This window comes from Monodon monoceros, unplaced genomic scaffold, assembly GCF_005190385.1.
Source record: "Monodon monoceros isolate NGI ecotype Baffin Bay Population unplaced genomic scaffold, NGI_Narwhal_1 Super_Scaffold_11, whole genome shotgun sequence".
In the NCBI taxonomy this organism is placed as follows: Eukaryota; Metazoa; Chordata; class Mammalia; order Artiodactyla; family Monodontidae; genus Monodon; species Monodon monoceros.
The window spans coordinates 27,688,797-27,710,497 of record NW_021703767.1 but is presented as its reverse complement, the minus strand read 5'-3'; the positions used below and the strand labels follow the sequence as shown (position 1 = coordinate 27,710,497).

The 21,701-nt window shown below is 34.6% G+C and overlaps 1 protein-coding gene across 2 annotated transcripts in view; it reads left to right on the top strand.

Moving 5' to 3' along the window:
- The window catches only part of USP25 (ubiquitin specific peptidase 25), a 140,952-nt gene extending 128,754 nt beyond the window's left edge, over window positions 1-12,198 (top strand). Inside the window, exons 21-24 of one of the 2 annotated variants that reach the window (XM_029214127.1) lie at window positions 2,278-2,357; window positions 6,378-6,501; window positions 9,909-10,104; window positions 10,414-12,198. In XM_029214127.1, the coding sequence (XP_029069960.1) occupies window positions 2,278-2,357; window positions 6,378-6,501; window positions 9,909-10,104; window positions 10,414-10,586 (573 nt within the window). In that variant the 3' untranslated portion in view covers window positions 10,587-12,198. The remainder of the gene's footprint in view (window positions 1-2,277; window positions 2,358-6,377; window positions 6,502-9,908; window positions 10,105-10,413) is intronic. The other variant, XM_029214128.1, reaches the window with a different exon arrangement.
- The last annotated feature ends 9,503 nt before the right edge of the window (window positions 12,199-21,701 follow it).

Below are 21,701 nucleotides of genomic sequence, written 5' to 3'. Positions count from 1 at the left end.
TCTCACTCTAGTCCTGACATTCTTGAAGAAGAACGAGGTAGGAAGGCTGTTTTACTTGAAATCAATACAAATTATCTTAACCTTTATGCTTTATAATAATATTAGCATAAGAATAGGTAAATTCGAGCAATAAAGCAGAATAGAAAATCTAGGAACACAGCCACAAATAAATGGACACACAATACATGCCAGAGATGGCAGGCAAATTGGTTGCTAACTCTACCCTTGTCTCCAAGATTCAAGTAACATGGGACTTGATTTTTTTTTTTTTTTCTTTGCGGTATGCGGACCTCTCACCGCTGCGGCCCCTCCCGCCGCGGAGCACAGGCTCCGGACGCGCAGGCCTGGCGGCCACGGCCCAGGGACCCAGCCGCTCCGCGGCATGCGGGATCCTCCTGGACCGGGGCACGAACCTGCGTCCCCTGCATCGGCAGGCGGACCCTCAACCACTGTGCCACCAGGGGAGCCCCGGGACTTGATTTTTTAATTGTGATTTGATTCTACAGTCTCTCTACAAGCATGCTTCATCAGATTGGCTTCAGCATATTTTTATTATGAAAACGTCTCATATTTTTTCTAACTGCAGAGCCACTAAGTCTTATAGGTATTTACATGACATGTTTTTGGATTCTGTATATCCCACATATCTTTGTCTTGCTCTAAGTCACACATCAGCAGACCTTGCCCGCAGACCAAATCCAGCTCACCACCTGCTTTTTTAAATAAAGTTTTATTGGAACACAAGCCATTTGTTTAGGTATTGCATATCAGCACTTTCACACTACAACCGCAGAGATGAGTAACTGCAACAGAGACTGCATGGCCTGCAAAGCCTGAAACATTTATTGTCTAACCCTTTAAAGAAAAAGTTTACCTACTTAACAACTTCTAAGGTGATTCTAATGACAATAGAGTGGCAATTTGAATACTTCCCCCAGAAAAGTTAACTTTATGCTTGCAAGACAATTTTACCTTTATTTGTTATTAAGGTCTACTAATAGTGTGGAAATTATGCCTTTTAAAATTAAAAATTAAAATGATTCATATTCAAGTAGAATGTAGCTGGTCAATAACTGGCCTGTATGTTTCTTATTTTCATTTACTTATAATAATATGTATATAAAAGCTTTCACACTTCTATCATCACTATCTCCTTTAGGTTAGTCCTGTATTGAATTTTAGTTATGATTTTCCTTGAATCAATTTTTATTAAGAAAAAAATCTTGATTTTATTTTTTTAAGTCATTTTCTAGAGTTATAAGTTGTGAGTTCTGAATCATTTAGTCACATTACATGCTAATAATTGTGAGTTGTTTTGGAGGGAGAGGCTGTTGAAATGTGAAATGCATCTATCTTTTGCACCATAGCTCAGCTGAAAAGAGTATTCAGCAACCACATTTAAAATTTAACACAAATTTGGGAAAATTAAAAGGTTAAATAATTTTATTATGATGTAACATTTTTTTTTTCTTTCAGTTCCTTAAAACTGTGCTTCAAATAACAGTCTTCAAGCTTTGCTTCCTATTAGAGGAATTAGCTTCATTTACCTTCTGCCTTCAATGTGATGTAGATCTATAATAATACTTTTTAAATTTAAGTGTATTTGCTTTACGTTATATTAGTTTCACGTGTACAGCATAGGTTCAGTATGTTCACAGATTATACTCCATTAAAAGTTATTACAAGATAATAGCTATAATTCCCTGTGCTATACAATATATCCTTGCTGCTTATCTATTTTATACATAGTAGTTTGTATTTTGTAATCCTGTACCCCTATCGCACTCCTCCTTTCCCTCTCCCCATGGGTAACAGTATGGAGGTTCCTCAAAAAAATGAAAATAGAACCATCAATATAATCCAGCAATTCACTCCTCTGTATATGTCTGGAAAAAATGAAAACACTAATTTGAAAAGATACATGCACCCCAAATATTCTATAATGATATCTTAATAATAAAATTTTACAATGAAGAATTTTTGAGAGAGAGAGATGACCTACCTGACTGATTATCTTGCCTTTGTATTTCTGTTTTCTTCTAGTGAGTCATTGTTGTTTAATTTCTCATCAATGTCTAATAATTTTTACATTTATTATTATACCGATAAATAGTTTTGTATGTAAGACAGTAAAGTCTTGATTTAGGTCTAGTTTATCTTTAATTATGAACTCTTTGCTTCTGTTAATTCAAACAGTTATCAAAACAATGTATTTATAAGCAGTTTTCATTGTAGTTTTAATATCTATATACTTTTACTATTTTCTTTCACCTACAGGAATGGCATCAGGATTATAGAAAATTCAGGGAAACAACCATGTATCTCATAATTGGACTAGAAAATTTTCAAAGAGAAAGGTAAGGCAAGATGGACACACATGAAAAGGAGAGCTTAATTTTTGTATTCTATTCAGATGTGACCTCATCTATAGAAAAGGTTTTTTTCACAGTGTATATTTTCAATAAATGTTTTATTTTAGAACAGTCTTAGATTTACAGAGAAATTGCAAAATTAATACAAAGAGTTCCCATATACCCTTCCAGTCACTAGCCTTTTTCCTGTTCTTTCTGAGTTTAATCTTGACTTCAAATTAGAGATAGTGTTTCTAATCTCTTTCTCTGAACTTCGAGGTACTATAAAAAATATAGCTGTAGAAAACTAATCACTTGTCTTCTAAATACTGCGACTGTAAATATTTTAGATTACTTCTCATACAAATTATAGATGGTTTTAAAGGAATTTCTGCTTTTTAAATTGCAATCACTGTTACCGAGAAGAAAAGGATACATATTGATTTATTGACCATTATAGATTATTCATTAATGTGTATTTACTTATTATACATGTATTTCTCAATTCATAGCCTTTAACATTAATTTACTTGACTAAGGATTTTTTTATGTGCTGTATTTAAAATACACTGTAATACTGCCGCCAAGTAAAAGGGATATTGATTTCTTTCTTTTTTTTCCTTTTATTTTTTATTGTGTAAAGTATAAGAAACCTCCACTTGAGGTAATAATGTTGTTTTTTTTAAATGCCAACATGCAACATTACTTCTAGAGCTATGCTGTCCAACATGGTGGCCACCAGCCACATGCAAAAATTTAAATATAAATTAATTAAAATTTTTAAAGCTAAGAATTCGGTTTCTCAATCATACTAGCCACATTTTGAATGTTCAGTAGTTACGTGTGACTAGTGGCTACTGTTCTGGCCAGCACAGATACACCACTTCCATTATTGCAGGAAGTTCTGTTGGACAGTGCTGCTCTGTTCGTTGGACAGTACACAATGCCATCATTCTTACACTTATCACAATCTTAAAAGTTATCACACAAAAGTAAAAAGTAATGTTAATACTTGGATACAAATTATTAAAGTCCTAGTGATTGTGTACTTTTAAGATAATTTACTTTGGTTACTGAAATAGAAAACTGTTTTGATCAGTAGCTCTATTTTATTAATATTTTGGTCAAAGTTTTATTTAATAGGGATATTCTAATTAGCTTTAGGATTTTGGAGATTAAGTTTTCTGAGAAAAATATTAATATGGTCTTACAATTGAATAGAGTATCTAAAAGGTATTTCCATTTTATAGGTAAAGAAACTGGGCTCCACAGTGCTGCAATAACTTTGTCAAGGTCACATGACTAACTAGGGAGAGAAAAATTGAGATAGAGACCTCTGTATTCTTGTATAATTTAATGAAATCAGAAAAGGACAAAATGTATTCATTATCTCAATAAGAATTAACAAGATGAACCTGTCATTTTCTTGCTCTCTGCATAGCTTCTACATTAGCTTTTCTGAGTTAACATTTGTTAAAGGACTTTAAGTATAACTTGGAATTACGTTTAAATTTCATAATTTGCTTATTCTTAAATATGTTCTTGTTGGTAAAGTGAATATTCTTAGCATAGCAAATGTGAAAGGTCAGCTAGAAAATTAGTAATGGTGACAAATAATATTTATGGAATATTGTAAAAAGAAATGTTAATTTTACCACTTTAAATATAGCGGTTACCGTTACTAGCAGTGTATAAAACATTGCCAAAAGGTTCTGTCAAACTTGTTTTTAATGAAAACTTAGCACTTGAAAGCCATAAATTGAATTATTTATTGATGGGTCATTATTACTTCTCTGAGTAGTGAAATGAAATCATGTTTTTAGGAACCATAATTTTACAGCAGTAAAAATGGAAGATAAAGAGAATCTATCAGGCTACATAGTCTTATTTTATCTTAAATAAGAATTTGGTAACTGGACTGCTGAATTTTATTCTGATTACTTGAAATGTAAGCACTTTAAACGTTGATAAAATGTAGAACGTTTTGTGTACTTCACTAGAAAATTGGAACATGTTCATAGTTTCAGAGCTATTCTCAGAGCGATGACTCAGGTCTAGAAAGCCAGATATGGATGTCATTCAGGGGAGACCTTTCAACAGGAAACTTAATAGCTATAATAGGGAAGGTAGATGTGCCAGCAAACTAATTCAACTTAGTGACGTAAAACAACATTTAATATTATCACTCTTTAAACAAAAAAAGCTTTAGCTGAGACTATACCCATATTATTTCAAAATAAGATTTCATACCCTAAGTTTTCTCAAAAACAAATTCCTCGGAAAAGCTGTTTTCAAAACATAACTTAAAAGAACTTATTTTTTATGTTTGATTTGTTATTAATGTGTACATTAATTTCCACATAATTCTACATTTAACATTTGGACTATAGACTTGTTTCTGAGCACCTGAAATTAATAAACAGTAACACTGATTGGCAGTAAACATTGTTTCTGTACAGTATTTCATTTTTTAGGACGTTGCATTTTTCTGAATTTGTGAGAAGATACATTATGATTGGAAAATCTGACACATAGGAAATATCTTAAAATATCTTTCATATTTCAGTTATACAAATATGTAGCTGTATATATTTTTTCCTACAGCATGTTAGGAGAAGAATAATCATTTTAGAGACAAATATAGTACTCAAACATTTTTCCCATATTCCCTTTTTAAAACCTAGTTTGAACTTCTGTTTTATTTTTGTTTTTTTTTTTGTTTTTTTTTTTGCTGTACGCGGGCCTCTCACTGTTGTGGCCTCTCCCGTTGCAGAGCACAGGCTCCGGACGCGCAGGCTCTGCGGCATGTGGGATCTTCCCAGACCGGGGCATGAACCCGTGTCCCCTGCATCGGCAGGCGGACTCTCAACCACTGCGCCACCAGGGAAGCCCCTAGTTTGAACTTCTTAAGGTCTAGACTTATATCAATAACATATTAATATTAACTATAAAACAAAGGCCTAACCCTGCCTGCCTTTTATGTTAGTGTTTTCTTTTGTCTGTTTGTATCCCACTAGATTTCCCAGATTTAGAAGCATTTTTTCCCTTCTACTTCACCCATCTCCTTTGGATATTCTCCCCTCTTACATTTTTCTCAATGAGTAGAACTGTGCCCTCACATAGAAAAAAACCTGACTAAAAAAGAGTCACTGAATGAATCGAGTGCTGTTCGTTATAAAGGAACAAAGTAATCTGATCCTTCCCTCAAACAAAAATGACATTATGTTGTTTAAAAAGTAGATCGTTGCGGGCTTCCCTGGTGGCGCAGTGGTTGAGAGTCCGCCTGCCGATGCAGGGGACACGGGTTCGTGCCCTGGTACGGGAAGATACCACATGCTGCGGAGCGGCTGGGCCCGTGAGCCATGGCCGCTGAGCCTGCACGTCCGGAGCCTGTGCTCCGCAATGGGAGAGGCCACAGCAGTGAGACGCCCGCGTACTGCAAAAAAAAAAAAAAAGTAGATCATTGGGCTTCCCTGGTGGCACAGTGGCTGAGAGTCCGCCTGCCGATGCAGGGGACGCGGGTTCGTGCCCCGGTCCGGGAAGATCCCACATGCCACGGAGCGGCTGGGCCCGTGAGCCATGGCAGCTGAGCCTGCGCATCTGGAGACTGTACTCCGCAACGGGGGAGGCCGCGGCAGTGAGAGGCCCACGTACTGCAAAAAAAAAAAAAAAAAAAAGATCGTTGACTTTCACATCAGTGTTAATTTTGAGTCTAAATGGAAATAAATACCAAGGAAGACAGAAGGAACTCTGAATTCATCAATTATGGCCTTTTTCTCAGTTTTTTCTTAATTCCTAGCTCTGTTTTTTGTTTGTTTTACTTTTAAGACAACTATCTGCTGGTTTCAGATGTGGCTGTTACTCAAAAGATGCCTTCAGGCGTACAGTGTATCATCAGATGATACTTTTTATTTTAATGTTGTTCTGGATAATCAAAATTTAAATGTATACTTAAAATGCTTTAAAATTGTAATTGACCTTTTTTTACAAAGATAAAATAGTAATGCTATACTTTTTTTTTTTAAGTTATATAGATTCTTTGCTGTTCCTTATCTGTGCTTATCAGAATAACAAAGAACTCTTGTCCAAAGGCCCATACAGAGGACATGATGAAGAATTGATATCACATTATAGAAGAGAATGTTTACTAGTAAGTTGAATGTACATAGTATGTGTTTACTTTATCATTTTGTCTTACATTGGGGCAGTTATCCAGACTCATATATAAGTGATTGACTATTAATTCTGATGGGGTGTCATGATGATGTTTATAATCTGGGTCTATTCCCTTGAGGTGGGAAAATACACTCAATTCTTTATCCCTTCTTCTTTAAGGATCTTAAGTTTTACAGATGATGAACCAGAAATGTTCTTAAACTGAGATCAGAATAATTACATTTTTATATTTAGATTTCTTATTCTGCCATTCCCTCTTTTGATGACAGAAGAGGGCCTAAATGATGAATTATCATCATTATTATTCCAGAAAAAATAGATTTTTCTGAGTTTTTATAAATAGTATATTTGGTGTACATAATGTTAAAGGATTCATTGTAGTATAATATCGTTTTTTTCACCTAGTCAATGGAATTTTTTTCCTCAAATATTTTTACTATCTATGTGCTGAAATATTATTGTTGTTACAAACTTTAAGAAATCTTTTTAGCAAGTTTTTTTTTTCCCCCACCAGTTTACTCTCTAGATACCTGGAGTACTTTGTTAATGTTTCTTGAGTCAGCTAACCGTTATGTATAAAATTACAAATTCCATCTTTATACTTATTTCTGATTAGATTTTATTTAGCTATTAACATGACTATAGATTGTGAACTTCTAAGTTGCAGTTTTTTTCTATAAAATATATAAAGGTATTCAAGAGTATGATTTTTGAATCTATATAGGTTACTTGGTTTATGTGTACTTTAAAAAACTTTAAGTAGGTGTACTGGTGAAATGTTTTCTTTCAGTAGAACTACATAGTATATGTTAATTGTAGTCTGCAGTATGTTTTTGGAATTTTTGAATGTGAATATTAGAGGCTTGTGATCTTGTTATTTTTCTCTTAGCTGATTTTGCTGCATTTGAGTGTATTTTAAGACTTGAATTGTTGATGGTTTGTATCCATTAAGGATTGTATTCTTAATTTGGTCAGTTTCAAAAGGTTTTTAATCAACCCCTGAGAAGGAAGACCTGAATTATATATATTTCAGTTTAAAAAAGTACAGTTTTATATAATTATATAAAATTTTGCATTGAATGAGTTAAAGCAATTTTTAATGTAAAAACGTTACAGTGTTGGGATATTGAAATATTTTGGTAAAACTGTTTTAAACATAAATACAACCAAAAAAACTTGATGGTTATTCTAAGACATCTATAAAATGGTAGAATGTGTTTCTTTTATCATTTTAGGTTAGTAAACCAGCCACACTTTGTTGTTTCACATAGGGATTTAAATAAAACCTCAGGAGGATTATTTTAGTGTTCCTTTAAGGTTTTTCTTTTTTTTTACATTGAGTATTTACTGAGTGTCAGATTCTGAGGGATGCAAAGATAAATAAGACCTATTATTTATCCTAAGAGAATTCAATCTGGTGAGTGATGTACACAGATAATTTTTATATTTCAGAATAAGTATTATTATGAGAAATATGCAAAATAATATGCCTGGAATTGTTGGGGAGAAGCTTAAGAGATAAGATAAACACTGATCTGGATCTTGATGGATAAATAAGAGTTTAATGCCTTGTAGAGAAGAGAGAAAAACATTCCAGACAAAGGAATATCATATGAAAAGGCATGGGAAGTATACAACAGAAAATGAAGATAAATCCATTGTGGCTAAGTTATGAGGAACAGGGTTAGGTGGAAGTGATGAAGCCAACAGGATTTGTTGTTAGACTGTGAAGAAGCTTATGCACCATTCTAATGCATTGGTACCATTGTAAAGTTGGTGTAAGTTTGGCTTGATCAGGTTTTGGAAAATCATTCTGGCAGTCGTATACTAGAAGATGAACTGGAAAGGAGTAAAGATTGAAATGAAGAATGCTAGAGGAGATAGACAGGGAAGAGAGGGCGAGAGCCTCAACTAAGGCAGAAGTACAATGAATATGAAAGAGAGGGTATATAAGATGGTAAAGGAAATGAAATCAAGGACTTGGTAACTATTAGATGAGTGGGAAGAAGGAAATAGAAGCATTAAGGCTGCCTGACTTACTAGTTCTGTCTTTGGCTTTTGGGACTCTTAAGAGAATGAATAAAGTTGGCTTTGGACATACTATGTTTGAGTTGTTTCTAGGATATGTTTTGATTTAGTGAACTTAACATCGAATTTCAGAATAATTATATGTCTTTGAATGCAAATTATAAAAATTACACTAGATACTTGAAGGCTTACCTCATTTAATCCTCTTAACCACTGTGTAAGGAAGGTAGTAGTATCTCATTTTTCATATAAAGACGCTGAAGCTAGGAAGGTACTTGTTTGCTGAAGGTTAAATAATTTGCTTAGTGGCTGGATTGGACTTTCGGCATAAGCCTCTCTACAAAATCAAGATAAATTGCACAAGAATGACATAACATAACCATAAGAAATAATTAAATTTTTGTATTTGAAGTTCAGCTTAAAACTATTTAAAAATCATATTTATCATTCTGTAAACATAAGACTTCAGACATAAACGTCTTATTATACCTGTACCTTTTTTATCTGTTTCCTATGTCTCTGTTTCTTATCACATGGATTTCTCTCTTCTACTCAATTAGATGTCAGCACACTTGGCCTGTGCTCCAGCCTACCACTTGTTTTTATAAATAAAGTTTTATTGAAACATAGGCATGCTCATTCATTTACATATGGCTGCCTTTGTGCAGCAACGGCAGAGATCAGTCATTGCAACGAAAATGATACAGCCCTCGAAGCCTAAGATATTTCCTATCTTGTCCTTTACAGAAAAAGTTTACTGATCCCTGTATTGTAAGGGATTGTAAGCTCCATGAGAGTTTTCTGTATTAATCACTTGGGTACCCCTGCATCTAGAACAGTTTCTGGCACATGGCATGTACTGAGTAAGAATTTTTTGAAGGAATAAATGAACTAAATGGATTACCTTTATATTTTTGTATCAAGAAATATAACAGTCCCTGTTGAGTTGACATTTATGGAAAAGATGATGAGTTTTTCAAAAATTTCTTCGTTTTTAAAATTACTTTGAGTGCTTGTCAAATTTTAGAATGGGGGGAAATTCACCTCTGGAGAACAAATTTTAAAATGGTCCCTATAGTGATGATCAAAGTAAAATAAACTGAACTTAAGCTTTAAAAACATGGCAACGTTATTTCTCCCACTTCTTTTTTGCTTTTGTTTCTGTTGTTATATGCATAGCCTTTTCTAAGAGACTTTTCTTGCTCAATAGGTTGAGGTTGCATTTTGTGACTTCCATTTGTTCTAATACTGTCTGCGAACATGCTTGTTATGTTGCCTTCAGTATTAACACTTACATTTTTATTTAATTAAAAAAGGAAACAAACCTGTTGTTCTTTTTTTCATTGCGTTAAGAAATTAAATGAGCAGGCTGCAGAACTGTTTGAATCTGGAGAGGATCGAGAAGTAAACAATGGTCTGATTATCATGAATGAGTTTATTGTCCCATTTTTGCCCTTGTTATTGGTGGATGAAATGGAAGAGAAAGATATACTTGCTGTGGAAGATATGAGAAATCGATGGTGTTCCTATCTTGGACAAGAAATGGAATGTAAGTTTAAACAATGCAGGTGGACACCTGGGGTGTTGGGATTAAAAGCAGTTAGAATTAGATGTTAGTTATTATCATTTTTTATATTCTGTAACATGTTTATATTCACATCAGTTTTTTTTCTTATTTACAAACTAAGCTGTGCACACTACTGTTGCCATTTATGTTTTACTTCTTCCCCCCTAATGGTAATGATTTTACATGTTTTGAAACGAAACATCAACTGACCACTCCAAATTAATAAATCTTGTTGAAGATAATTTCTCTCCCTGTCGATCTTTAGTTACATCTAATTGTTTATATTTGCAGCAAACCTCCAAGAGAAGCTGACAGATTTTCTGCCAAAACTGCTTGATTGTTCTACGGAGATTAAAGGTTTCCATGAGCCGCCGAAGTTACCTCCGTACTCCACGCATGAACTCTGTGAGCGATTTGCCCGAATCATGTTGTCCCTCAGTCGGACTCCTGCTGATGGAAGATAAACTGCACATACTTTCCCTAAACACACTGTATAAACTTTATTTTAGTTCTTAACCCTTGCCTTCCTGTTACAGGGTTTGCTTGTTGCTGCTATAGTTTTTAACTTTTTATTTTAATCACCGCAGAAGACAAAAGGACTCTACAGACTTTAGCCAGACTGCAAACAAAGCTGAGAATCGCATGGCGCTCAGACTTTGTTTTAACCAGAACTGATGTATAATTACAAATCCAGTTGATTTTATTATGGCAAAACCATGCTTTTGCCACTTGTCTTTACAGTATTACTTTGCTTTTATCTTTTCTTTATCTACAGCTTTCCATTCAGTCTGGATCCTCCATGACTACAGCCATTTAAGTGTTCAGCACTGTGTACAATACATAATATTTGGTAGCTTGTAAATGAAATTAAAGAATAAAGTTTTATTTATGGCTACCTATGTGTTTGTAAGCAGGTATATTATATATTAGTGTATTTTTTTAGTTATATAAATGAATTTTGTCTGGGGATTGTTTAAGATTGGGTGATAAATAGATTAATACACACTTTTAATTTTGCTCTAATGTTAGCACATTAGAAATTTACTGAGTACTTGACACTTAAATATATCTGTATTTTTGACTAAGTTGTTAAACTTAGTGTGGCACCTAAACCTGTTCTGAATTCAAATCAGGTTTTCACTGAAGTGAGCGGCTGATATTTAAGTCAACCACACTGAAACTTTTAACCTTTTCTTAGATTAACCTTTTATTTTTTTATGTATTTACATATAATATAGCAAGGTGATTATTTCAAGAGATACCAGAAAAAAAGTACTTGAATAAGGGCTATTTAATAGTGAAACTTATAAGAAATATGTATATGTATATATACATACATACACACATGTATACACACACATATTCTTCATAATGGAGGACAGTGTTTGCATTATATAATCGTTCTATTTTTGTAAATTGTATACTACTTTATTTGAAAATGTTCTCTACTAATCAGTGCTGTGAAATGAAGTTGATATTGTTGAACTAGAAGTTATGAGTATCTTACCTGCATTTATTTACCTCCTTTTCAAAAAGGAAAAAGCTGTAGAACATTTTGTAGATGGAACTGCTGTTTAAGATTAATGAAGTAATATTGTGAATGAAATTCAATGCTTTAAAGGTAATCATTGTTACCAACAACCTATTTTTGAATTTATAAAAATTCTTTATAAGTGATACTTTGTTAGTGTAGTAAAATATATCATTATACTATGTGTATGTTTCTTATAGCGTCGCCAAAGCTAGTGCTCTTCATAAGTGCCTCTCATAAAAGATGGTGGGTGGAAGAGGAACAAGAAAATATTAAACTGTTATATAATACTGCTTATAAAGGTATCAATATACTGCTAAGGTATTAATGACAAAGAATTGGTACTATTTCTGTTGTAAAGTTAGATTTTGCATATTATAGCCATCAGAATGTGTTTTGGTTTAGATTTCAAGCTCTCTACTGAGCAGAACTAGTGCTCTGCATCGGTTTTCAAGTCCTATTGCAAGTTTAGAAACTTCATATGTATCATCAAAGCATTTATAAAGTATCTTCAGTATTTTATGATATTCTACCATAATGGTAAAGTTGTTTGTGTTTATGTGTATAATTGACCACTGAGACACAAACTGCTAAACACCATATGGAAATTGCTCCTTTTACAAGGCACATCCAGGTAAGTATTATTATCATATTTACTCTGTACTTAAAAGCCAGTTTATTCATTCCTAGTTATGAATCTGCAGTCCTTATTTTAAAAAGGGACCTTTTTCAAGACCTAGGGAAACAGCTTGTTTTTATATCAGCTTTTAATCTACTCTTAAGATTTAGGTTAGTGAAATTTTCTTAACATTATTTACTGGATTAAATATAACTTATGGCTAGTAATTTAAAAATTGAAACCTCATAGAACTGTTGTCCATGGCAGATTTCACTTTGATTTAATGACTCTCATTTTGATTACTATAGTACTCCCTTCCCACACCCCCAAAATTACATTTTGAAATAATTTAGGGTAGAATTCAAACAGAGAAGATTTTTAGGAACTTGTTACAAACATCTTGTATAAGGAGACTGTAGCCATGAGTGAACCTGTGAGATCCCATAATACTTTGCAGATTCGTTAAAATACAATACAGTAAATACATTAAATAAGTAGTTCTCAAAGTGTGGTCCCCAGACAAGCAGCTTTTCAGCATCATCTGGGGACATGTTAGAACTGAAAATTCTTGAGCCCCATATCAGAACTACTGAGTAACACATGTTAAAACTTGAAGAGTTAACAAGTTTCAACAAGTCCTTCAGAAGATTCTGATATCTGCTGAAGGTTGAGAACTACAGCACTAAATAAAACTATCAGTAGCATTTTATGTACCTTAAATTGATGTTTAATTTCTGTTTACTTTTGAACCCTCATTTCTTGGAAACTTTTCATTATTTCCCTCACTGGCAATTTCAAAGAAGTGACTAAAAATTATTTTGCTTAGTTTTAGATTTATTGAGACTAAGGTGGATTCTCTCCTCCTATATCTAATTCTCCAGAAGTTCAGTGTCTTTGTTTTATGATTCAGAATTGTTGACTTTGGCTTCTGAGTCCTATTGTCCTGCCTCTGAAGTACAATCACACAGCATACTTGGGAAGAGTAAGTAGGGATACAGTTGTGTAATCATTTTTTTTTAATTTACTTTACATTGTTAAGCAGATTAAATATTATTTGTTGTGCCAATGATAACCTCATCCAAAGCATGTGTATTTTTCTGCTAGGACTGCCATAATAAATACCACAGACTGGACGGCTTTAAAAACATAAGTTTATTTTCTCACAGTTCTAGAGGCTGGAAGTCCAAGATCAAGATGTTGGCAGGTTTAGTTTCTCCTGAGGCCTCTCTCTTTGGCTTGCAGAAAGTAGCCTTCTCACTTTGTCCTCACATGACCTTTTCTCTGTGCATGTGTGCATCTCTGATGTCTCTTCCTCTCCTCTTCTTATAAGGACACCAGTCATACTGGATTAGTGCCCCACCCTTATGACCTCATTTAATCTTAATTATCTCTTTAAAGGTCCTGTCTCCAAATACAGTCACATTTGGGGGTAAGGGCTTCAACAAATGAATTTGGGGGTGGGAGACACAATTCAGTCCACAGTATGTGATGGCCCAGTTTATATACCTCCTTTGCAGACACAAAAGTATTGTAGTTAAAAGATCACTGTGCAAATATCTGTAGTTCTATTCTTTCATCTGCTTTTCTTTTAGTTTATTCTAAAAACCATATCAAAGTTATAGCAAACCAAGTTAGAAATTGCTCACAATGCATCCACCTAATCATTTCAGTATGTTTTCATTGAACAAATTTTTGCTGAATGAATGAAATAATTCATGTTGACTTGCCCTTGTTCATGTTTATTTTATTAGTTTCACTTAACATTATACCATAGATCTGTTTCTGTTTTGCTGGTGTTTTTATTCTTACCTACTTTATATCCCTATTCCCCAGCCAGTACTGGAGGCACTGGTGTTAACCATTGTGGACACATATTTTTCCATGTTTGGATAATGTTATGTGGTGCATACATATAAGCATTGGTGGGGTTTTTTTGCGGGGGGTTGGAGGGTGGAAGGGGAGAGGGTCATTGCTTTTAAAAAATGAAAAAACAATCTATTTTACATATGCTTTCCCCTACCCCCTCCTGTACTTTCTAGCCTCCAATTCCTTCTTTTTCTAATTAGCCATTTGATAGAGGTGACTTACAATAATCAAATAATAAGTACTATAATATTACTAATAAAAGTAAATGAGTCATGACTGAGAGAACTACATACGCAATTGAATGCACACAGACATACACACCAGAATTTCAAATATCCTTAACTTACTCCATGCAAAGTTCTTTCACACCTTCACTACCATTCTCAACCTCCTATTCAATGCAGCTCCAGTAAAATAGGATGATCTCACCTTTACCAAGAAAGTTGGGGAGCTTGGATATGAACCCCTTCAACTTTTCACCTCCACACTTGTAAATTTACAGTTAATTATTAACCAGGATGTGACAAGGGATAGACATTTTTGATAACCCAATGTTATGAGGAAGATATAAATAAAATCAAATTCAGTATAAAATGAATTTATAAACTTAGTTAAAAATATGTTCGTTATTTGGGAGACATATTTGCTGTACTACAAAAGTAGCTCACTGTTTTGCTTTGTATTAGCCCAAAGCCTGTACAATATCAGTTTGTCCTTTAGCAAATGGTTCTTTTTCAATAATCTGGAACTAGATTAGTATCCTTAACCTTAGGTGTGCATCAAAAGGGTGAGCTTTCTTTATAAAAGGTGTCTAGGTCCTATCTATCATGTGGATTCTTAAAAGCCTTTTAAAGTGAGAACTATTTTGAGAACATTTGGTAGGTGCTTGTCCAACTTTAATTTTTCTAAGGATTACCTCTGGCCCTCCCCTCAGAGACTAATTGAGCCTGACTAAAGTAGGGTGGAGAAATGTGCTTTTTGCATTATTGTATGCCACGTGAAAAGGCAGGGGGTATAAATTTGCTGATGCCCCCCTCAGCCATACTGCATGCGCATTTTAGTCTGCGCTCCAGCTGAAGCTGCACTCAAATGTTCTTCAGTCCTTAACTTGCTGGACTTCTTTCTCTCTTCTGAGTGGTAAGAGTGTAGGCTCTAGAACCACACTGCCTGTGTCCAGATCTTGGCTCAGCTCCTCACTGTCGTGTTGATCTTGAGTGCACTCTTTAACTCGCCTGTGCCTACATTTCTTCATCTATAAAATAGGATTACAGTAAAAACTGCCTTATATCATTTTTTTAAAAGATTAAATGGGTTTCTGTATTAAAAAAAACTCTTAGAAAATGTCTGCCACAAAGTCAGTGTTCAGTAATCATCAGCCATTTTATAGTTCGTCACTATTGGCTTCTGCTCATGATTTTCAGAATCTCTGCCTTCCTGAGACAAGCTGCTTTGGACTACTCTCATTCCTATCTGCATTCTTTGTTTTCTTTTCTTTCTACTCCTTAAATATCAGTGTTGGCAAGGTCTGTACTTGGCCCTCTTCTAACTGTTCACCCTTCCTGGATGGTCGTGTCTGCTAGTTTGTCTTCCTCTGCTGCCTACATACTTACGATTCACAAGTTTGTGTTCCTAACCAAACCTCCCTTGTGCATTTTAGGTCTGTACGTATGTCCATTTATCTGTTCAACATAGAGACTTGGATGCTTCACAGGCACTTTAAACTCTGTACATCCAAAACTGAATTCACTACTTCTTCCCAAACCTGATTCTCTTACATTGTTTTGGTGAATGATATAATGATTCAGAAATAAGGAATTATTCTCAATTATGCATTTATTTCCCATTGATTACTAGGTGTTGACAGGTCAGATTTTTAATACCTTGCTCATGCATCCCTTCACTACTACTGTTGATGAGGTTTCTCATCTTTTAATTTGGACAATTGGATTTGGCCTTGAGTGGCCTATCTTTGCCCTTGCCCCTTTAATCCATCTTATATACTGTTGGCAGAATAATCTTTCGAAGAGGCTTTGCATATCTGTCTTGCATTGCTGGACTGAACTCCTTTAGAGGGAAATAGTATCTCCTGGTTTTGTAATCCTAGTACCTGTTAAAATACCTGGCAATTTAATAAAGGTGCAGTCTTGCAGGTTGTCTGGTCCTCCAATCACCTTAGACCTGCGTGGTCTAGTATGATAGCCACTAGTCACCTGTGGCTATTTAAACTTAAACCAAATATTAGTCATCCTAGCCATATTTCAGATTCTCAATAGCCACATGTGACTGTTGGCTGCCGTATTGGACAATACATTTTAGAACATTTCTATTATTGCAGAAAGTTTCATTGGACAGAGCTACCTCAGACCTTTACTGATATGGACATCTTCCTCTATTAACACCCCTGGAACATTCAAACACCCTCCAAAGTGCTAACCTGAGCAAATTGGCCATCAGCGTTTACATCTCCTTATCTTGATCCTGCCATTAACCACTTTACTACATCTGCTCTTCAGAGAGCATCTCTACCATCATATATCCAGTCAGGAGCGCCCACACAAGGTATTTCAACAGAGGAGATGTGGTAGAGGCATTAGAGAGTAACCCAGAGAGCCTAACTGCAGGTTGCAGCTACTATTCCTAGGGGTAGGGAAACAAAAGGAAAAGTTGGGGTTACCAGAACCTTGGAGCTCCAATAAAAGGGTCCCCATGGAGTTGGTGCTCAAACCTCTGAGAAGGTTCACCACCTAAGTGCTCTTGCTACTTCTGAGGGATGCAATGAAGATGGCTCTAGAAGTTCTAAAGTTGAAGCTCTAAGTTCCAGTTGAAGACTGGAATCAATTGAAATTATTAGGTCACCGGTAGGATTGGCAAGCAAAGACAAAGAAGTAAGTCTTGTTTTCCTCTTTCTACTTTCCAACTTTTCTCTAGTACTTCATATTGACAGAACCTAAATGGAGTGCAGCGAAGAGGTCAGGAAAATGCACTTTGCAGAGTCCCAGCCGCAGCATCACAGAGCAGGGCATAAAAGGGTGGATGGAACTGGAGCTGAGAGACAATAGGTATAGAACCTACACACTAGTCTCCGCTCAAAGATTTCATTTTATCCAAATATGTTAATCACTAAAACACTAAATATTCAGAAATGTATCTATGGATTATCTCTGGGACCTCAAGAGTAAATGCACTAGTTCTGATTGAAATCCTGTTCTCTTTTTTTATCAAATGAAACTTTTTAATGATGCTATTTAATGCTTTATTTTTAAAGTCAGCAGTGGAAGGATGTATATATAATATGAATTCATGCCCATTCACACGTTTTGCTTGTGTGCCATATGCCACAGTATCTGCCAGGTAGTATGTTTATAAAACAAACAGTGATTAGACAAAAGTAATAATCCCCCCAAATTCATCTATCTACCCAGAGTTAGACACTTAACATTTTTGCGTTGATCCCCCTGGACATCTTTCTGTGCATGTGCACATATACATGGACACATACAACTGTATCTAAATGATTTTCATAAAAATTTAAATATAATAGATGTGGACATATTTCCAAGGAAGTGTGTATATATATCTCACTGCTCTACAGTACTTGATTATAAGGAAGATGTACAATATTTATTCATGGATATACAATGTAGGCTGCTACTTATGTCTCTTTGTGTACTACTTTTATCTCTTTTGTCTTTCTGCTGAATTTGTAGATGTATAACTTCTGTCTGAGTTACGGAGTATACAGATACAAAATTTTGAGCTAAATTGTCAAACTTTACCAAACTTCCTGTTTATACTGCCACCACTAGTGCATGAGAGTGTGTTTCTTCACAGGTTCAACAACATAGAATATTATCAGTCTTTAATATTTTTCAGGGACAGCCGAAAATTAATTGTATTTTTAAAATTTTTAATGAGAGTGAATATGTTTCAATATGTTAATGGCCGCTTGTACTTGCTTATGACCTTTGCACTTTTTCTGTTGGATGTTCACGTCTATAAATTTGCAATAGCTCACATTAGGAATCATTAATTCTTTACTACTACACACACTGCAAATTTTTACCTTCTGTCATTTACTTTAAGCTTGCTTATAATATTACTGTCTTATGACTTTATTTTTATGTAATCAAATCTGTTGACCTGCTTTATAATTTTCACCTTTGATACCATGTTTAGAAAGGATTTTCCCTGTTCAAGATTATAAAAATACCCATATTTTCTTCTGATTTTTTTATAATTTTGTTTTTTATGTCTTTAGTGCAGTTGGAAATTATATTAAAGGGTGAGGTAAAAATTCACAAATTTTTGCCAAGATTATCTAGTTGTCTATAAAATATTATTTTTCCTTACTGATCTAAAATGTAATCTGCACTAAGTAATAAATTTTTATATTTGAAATTTATGAACACTCTCTTCAGTTCCACTTAATGTTTTTGTCTATTCAGCTACCATTACTAATTTAATGACTTGTTTTAACATTGATTTAAAATATTTGTTTTATAACTAATACACATTTTCCTAGTAGCTAATATGTTGTGTTACTACCCAACAGACACGCTTAATACTCATTTTTTTCCATAATTTTCTGTACTCTTTTACAGATAAACTTAGAATTATTCAATCTTCTTTCAAATAAAAATCCTACTGGCATTTTGATTGTACTTACATTGGCTTACATAGATTGGCATATAGAGAAATCATTGAGCCTTTACAATGATGAGTCTTCCTATCCAAAAACAATATTGTCTATCCTTTCATTAGATTCATGTCTTTCAGAAGAGTTTAATTTTTTTAAATTTTTCTTTAAGTATCTTAATGTGTTTTAATGTTTTTGTGGTGTTTATGAATTGAATTCTAATTGAATATTAGTGGTAGAGAACAGCAGGTCTCCAACTTTTTGGTCTCAGGACCTCTTCACACAAAAATTTTTGAGGACCTAAAAGAGCTTTTGTTTGAGCAGGTTATATCTATTGATATTTTGCCACTTTAGAAATTGAGTAAAACAATATAATATTAATTTAAAAATGATAAAAATATCAGCATAACATGTTAACCAAAATAATATATTTTAAGTGAAAAATAGTTAAATTTTCTGCCTTCTTTTTCTTTTGGAGTTTGGTGTGCTTAGATCACAAACCTGAGGCTTGAAAGGAAATTAAGTGCTGATTATAACTGCTGCATCCCTTACATTAATTATGAAAATTATGCTGTTCTCACACTTCCACATGACACATAGAATTAGCTTAAACTTTGGACTAGCAAGCACAATTATTTTAAAGATAGATAGGAATCATTTTTCAAAGTAGTCATGTAATTTCTTAGAAAAATAAAAATCATCTAACAGTTTCAAACTTCAGTGTGCCTTCCATAGTCCTGGAAATTTCGCCGAATAAGACACCTGCTCTTTGCTTGGTTTGCACTTCCCATACCCCATATTTTGAAAATGTCTCCAGGAAGAAAGCTTATCTGGTGTTCTACACTGCCCTCGAGTATTGCAACCTTGCATGTCCATTTTCCAAACACTGAAAAGAGTTGCTTCATATTTTTTAAACTGTTCCATGATGGCTAAATCACAGAAGTCTATAAATCTTTTAGAAGATAGTATATGGGGAGTGTCTTTAAGATCTTGGAATAATAAAGGATTTCTTAACACAGAAAAAGAATTAAACATGAAGGAAATTTTTGATAAATTTAACCACATGAAATTAAGAATTCTGTCCATCAAAAGATTCCCGGAAGAGAGTGAAAAGACAAGGCAATGTAGTGAGAGAGGATATTAGCAATTTGCAAGATGGCAGTGCAGTAATAAAAATAAAGAATGGACTTACGGCTTGGGTGAGATAATCATGATAACATACTTTCTAAAATGTTCCCAGATCCTTTTTTCATTAAGAAAAGGATAGTTAAAGAAAAACATAGGATTTTTCAACAAAATGAAGTGACAGGAATTCTTATAAGCTACAAAATACAAGTGGTTGGAGCCAAACTACACGCAACTACAATATTTTGGCAAGACTTTGACAGGTTTAGCAGATGTGAGGAGTTATCAGTAAAAAGCAAGCAAACAACAACAACAACAAAAAAAAAACCAGGAAATTCTGTATGTCCTAAGACCCTCAGAAAACAGAAATTGCCAATAAATACCATAAAGTGAGAAGACCTCAATCGAAATCTTCTGCAAATAGTTCTGAGAACGATAAGCAAAACAGGGAGAAGGCTCCACTGGCTTCAGTTTGTGGTTGAGTACAAAAGGATGTGGACAAAAATATCGGAGGGGTCTGAGGCAGTCTAATCCTCAAGGAAATAAAAGATGCCCAAAATCAAAATTGCTTCAGAAGAGCAGACATCATCGTGGAGAAAATGCTGGGAATAGAACCTAGTTGAGATAGACCTAACCCAAAACTCTTAATATCTGACCTGCATGAACTCCTGCTTTTGCTGGTGTACCATAATGACATTCCTGCAGCCCCAGGAATTATGTCCATCATACCTGAAATGCTTGATTATATCCTTTTCCCCAGTGCACAGTCACCTTAATAACTGGGGACTTTCTCAAGGAGACTGAGTCTCCTCTTCATTCAAGTGGCTCTGCGGCTGCAAACTGGCTTGTCTTGGAATTGGTTGAGGGGCCACGACTCTTCATTTGCTGATCCAAGTGAAATTTCTATTCAACAGATTTATAAGCTTTTCTTCTTTAATAGTCTACCTATTTTAGTCCTAGGACACCATGACAATTAGACGTTGCCAAAAATCAAGACTTCCAGTTATTTTTGGCTGTGCTGCCATTAAAGTAACCATATCTACCTTGTCTCTACTAGTTCAGTGATGCTACATGAGCCCTACCTCTCTGGGATCGTATTATTCCCATTGAATTCTGGCAAGTTTGAGGGCAGCACTTCCCACTGTCATTTCTAGTGCACAGAGAATAGCTACAAGAGCTCTCTTAAAGGATGCTGGTGATCACGTCACCAGTATATTTCCCAAGGATTTGATGAAGGGAGTATCTTCTGGCCTCTCCAGTGGACACAGCAGGGATACATAATCTACTCCAGCATTGCAGTTTCTGTAAACTTTTGGGCAATTCCATATGCAGTGTACCAAGGAAGTTCTGGCATCTCAACTTTGTTCAGTTTTGGCCATATTCGAGTCCAATTTCAGTCACCCAACCAAGAAAACTCTTAGAGCTGCTGCTAGCCATTGAAGCCAAATATTGAATCCAAGGTCTCTGCTTAGTGCTTTCATATCAATCAATTTAGCATTATATTCGATGTATATTCCCTCACTCTTATCAAACATCCATTCTCACACATTGTCCTCAGGTTCCTCTCAATATAAATTGGCAGAATTTTGCATTATTTTTAATGTACATAGTGTCTCCTCTTGGGTCACACTTTAAGTTTAACCCTGGGGCCTGCTAGAATTTGAATCTGAATATAGGCCTACAAACAATGAGAGGTGGTGTGAATATTGAAGAGGATCAGCAGGTCCCTGCTAGACAGCCACCTCAGGTGAGGCCATTACAAGTTTTTCAAGCAAGGGAAATCCAAACTCAATACAGGGGAA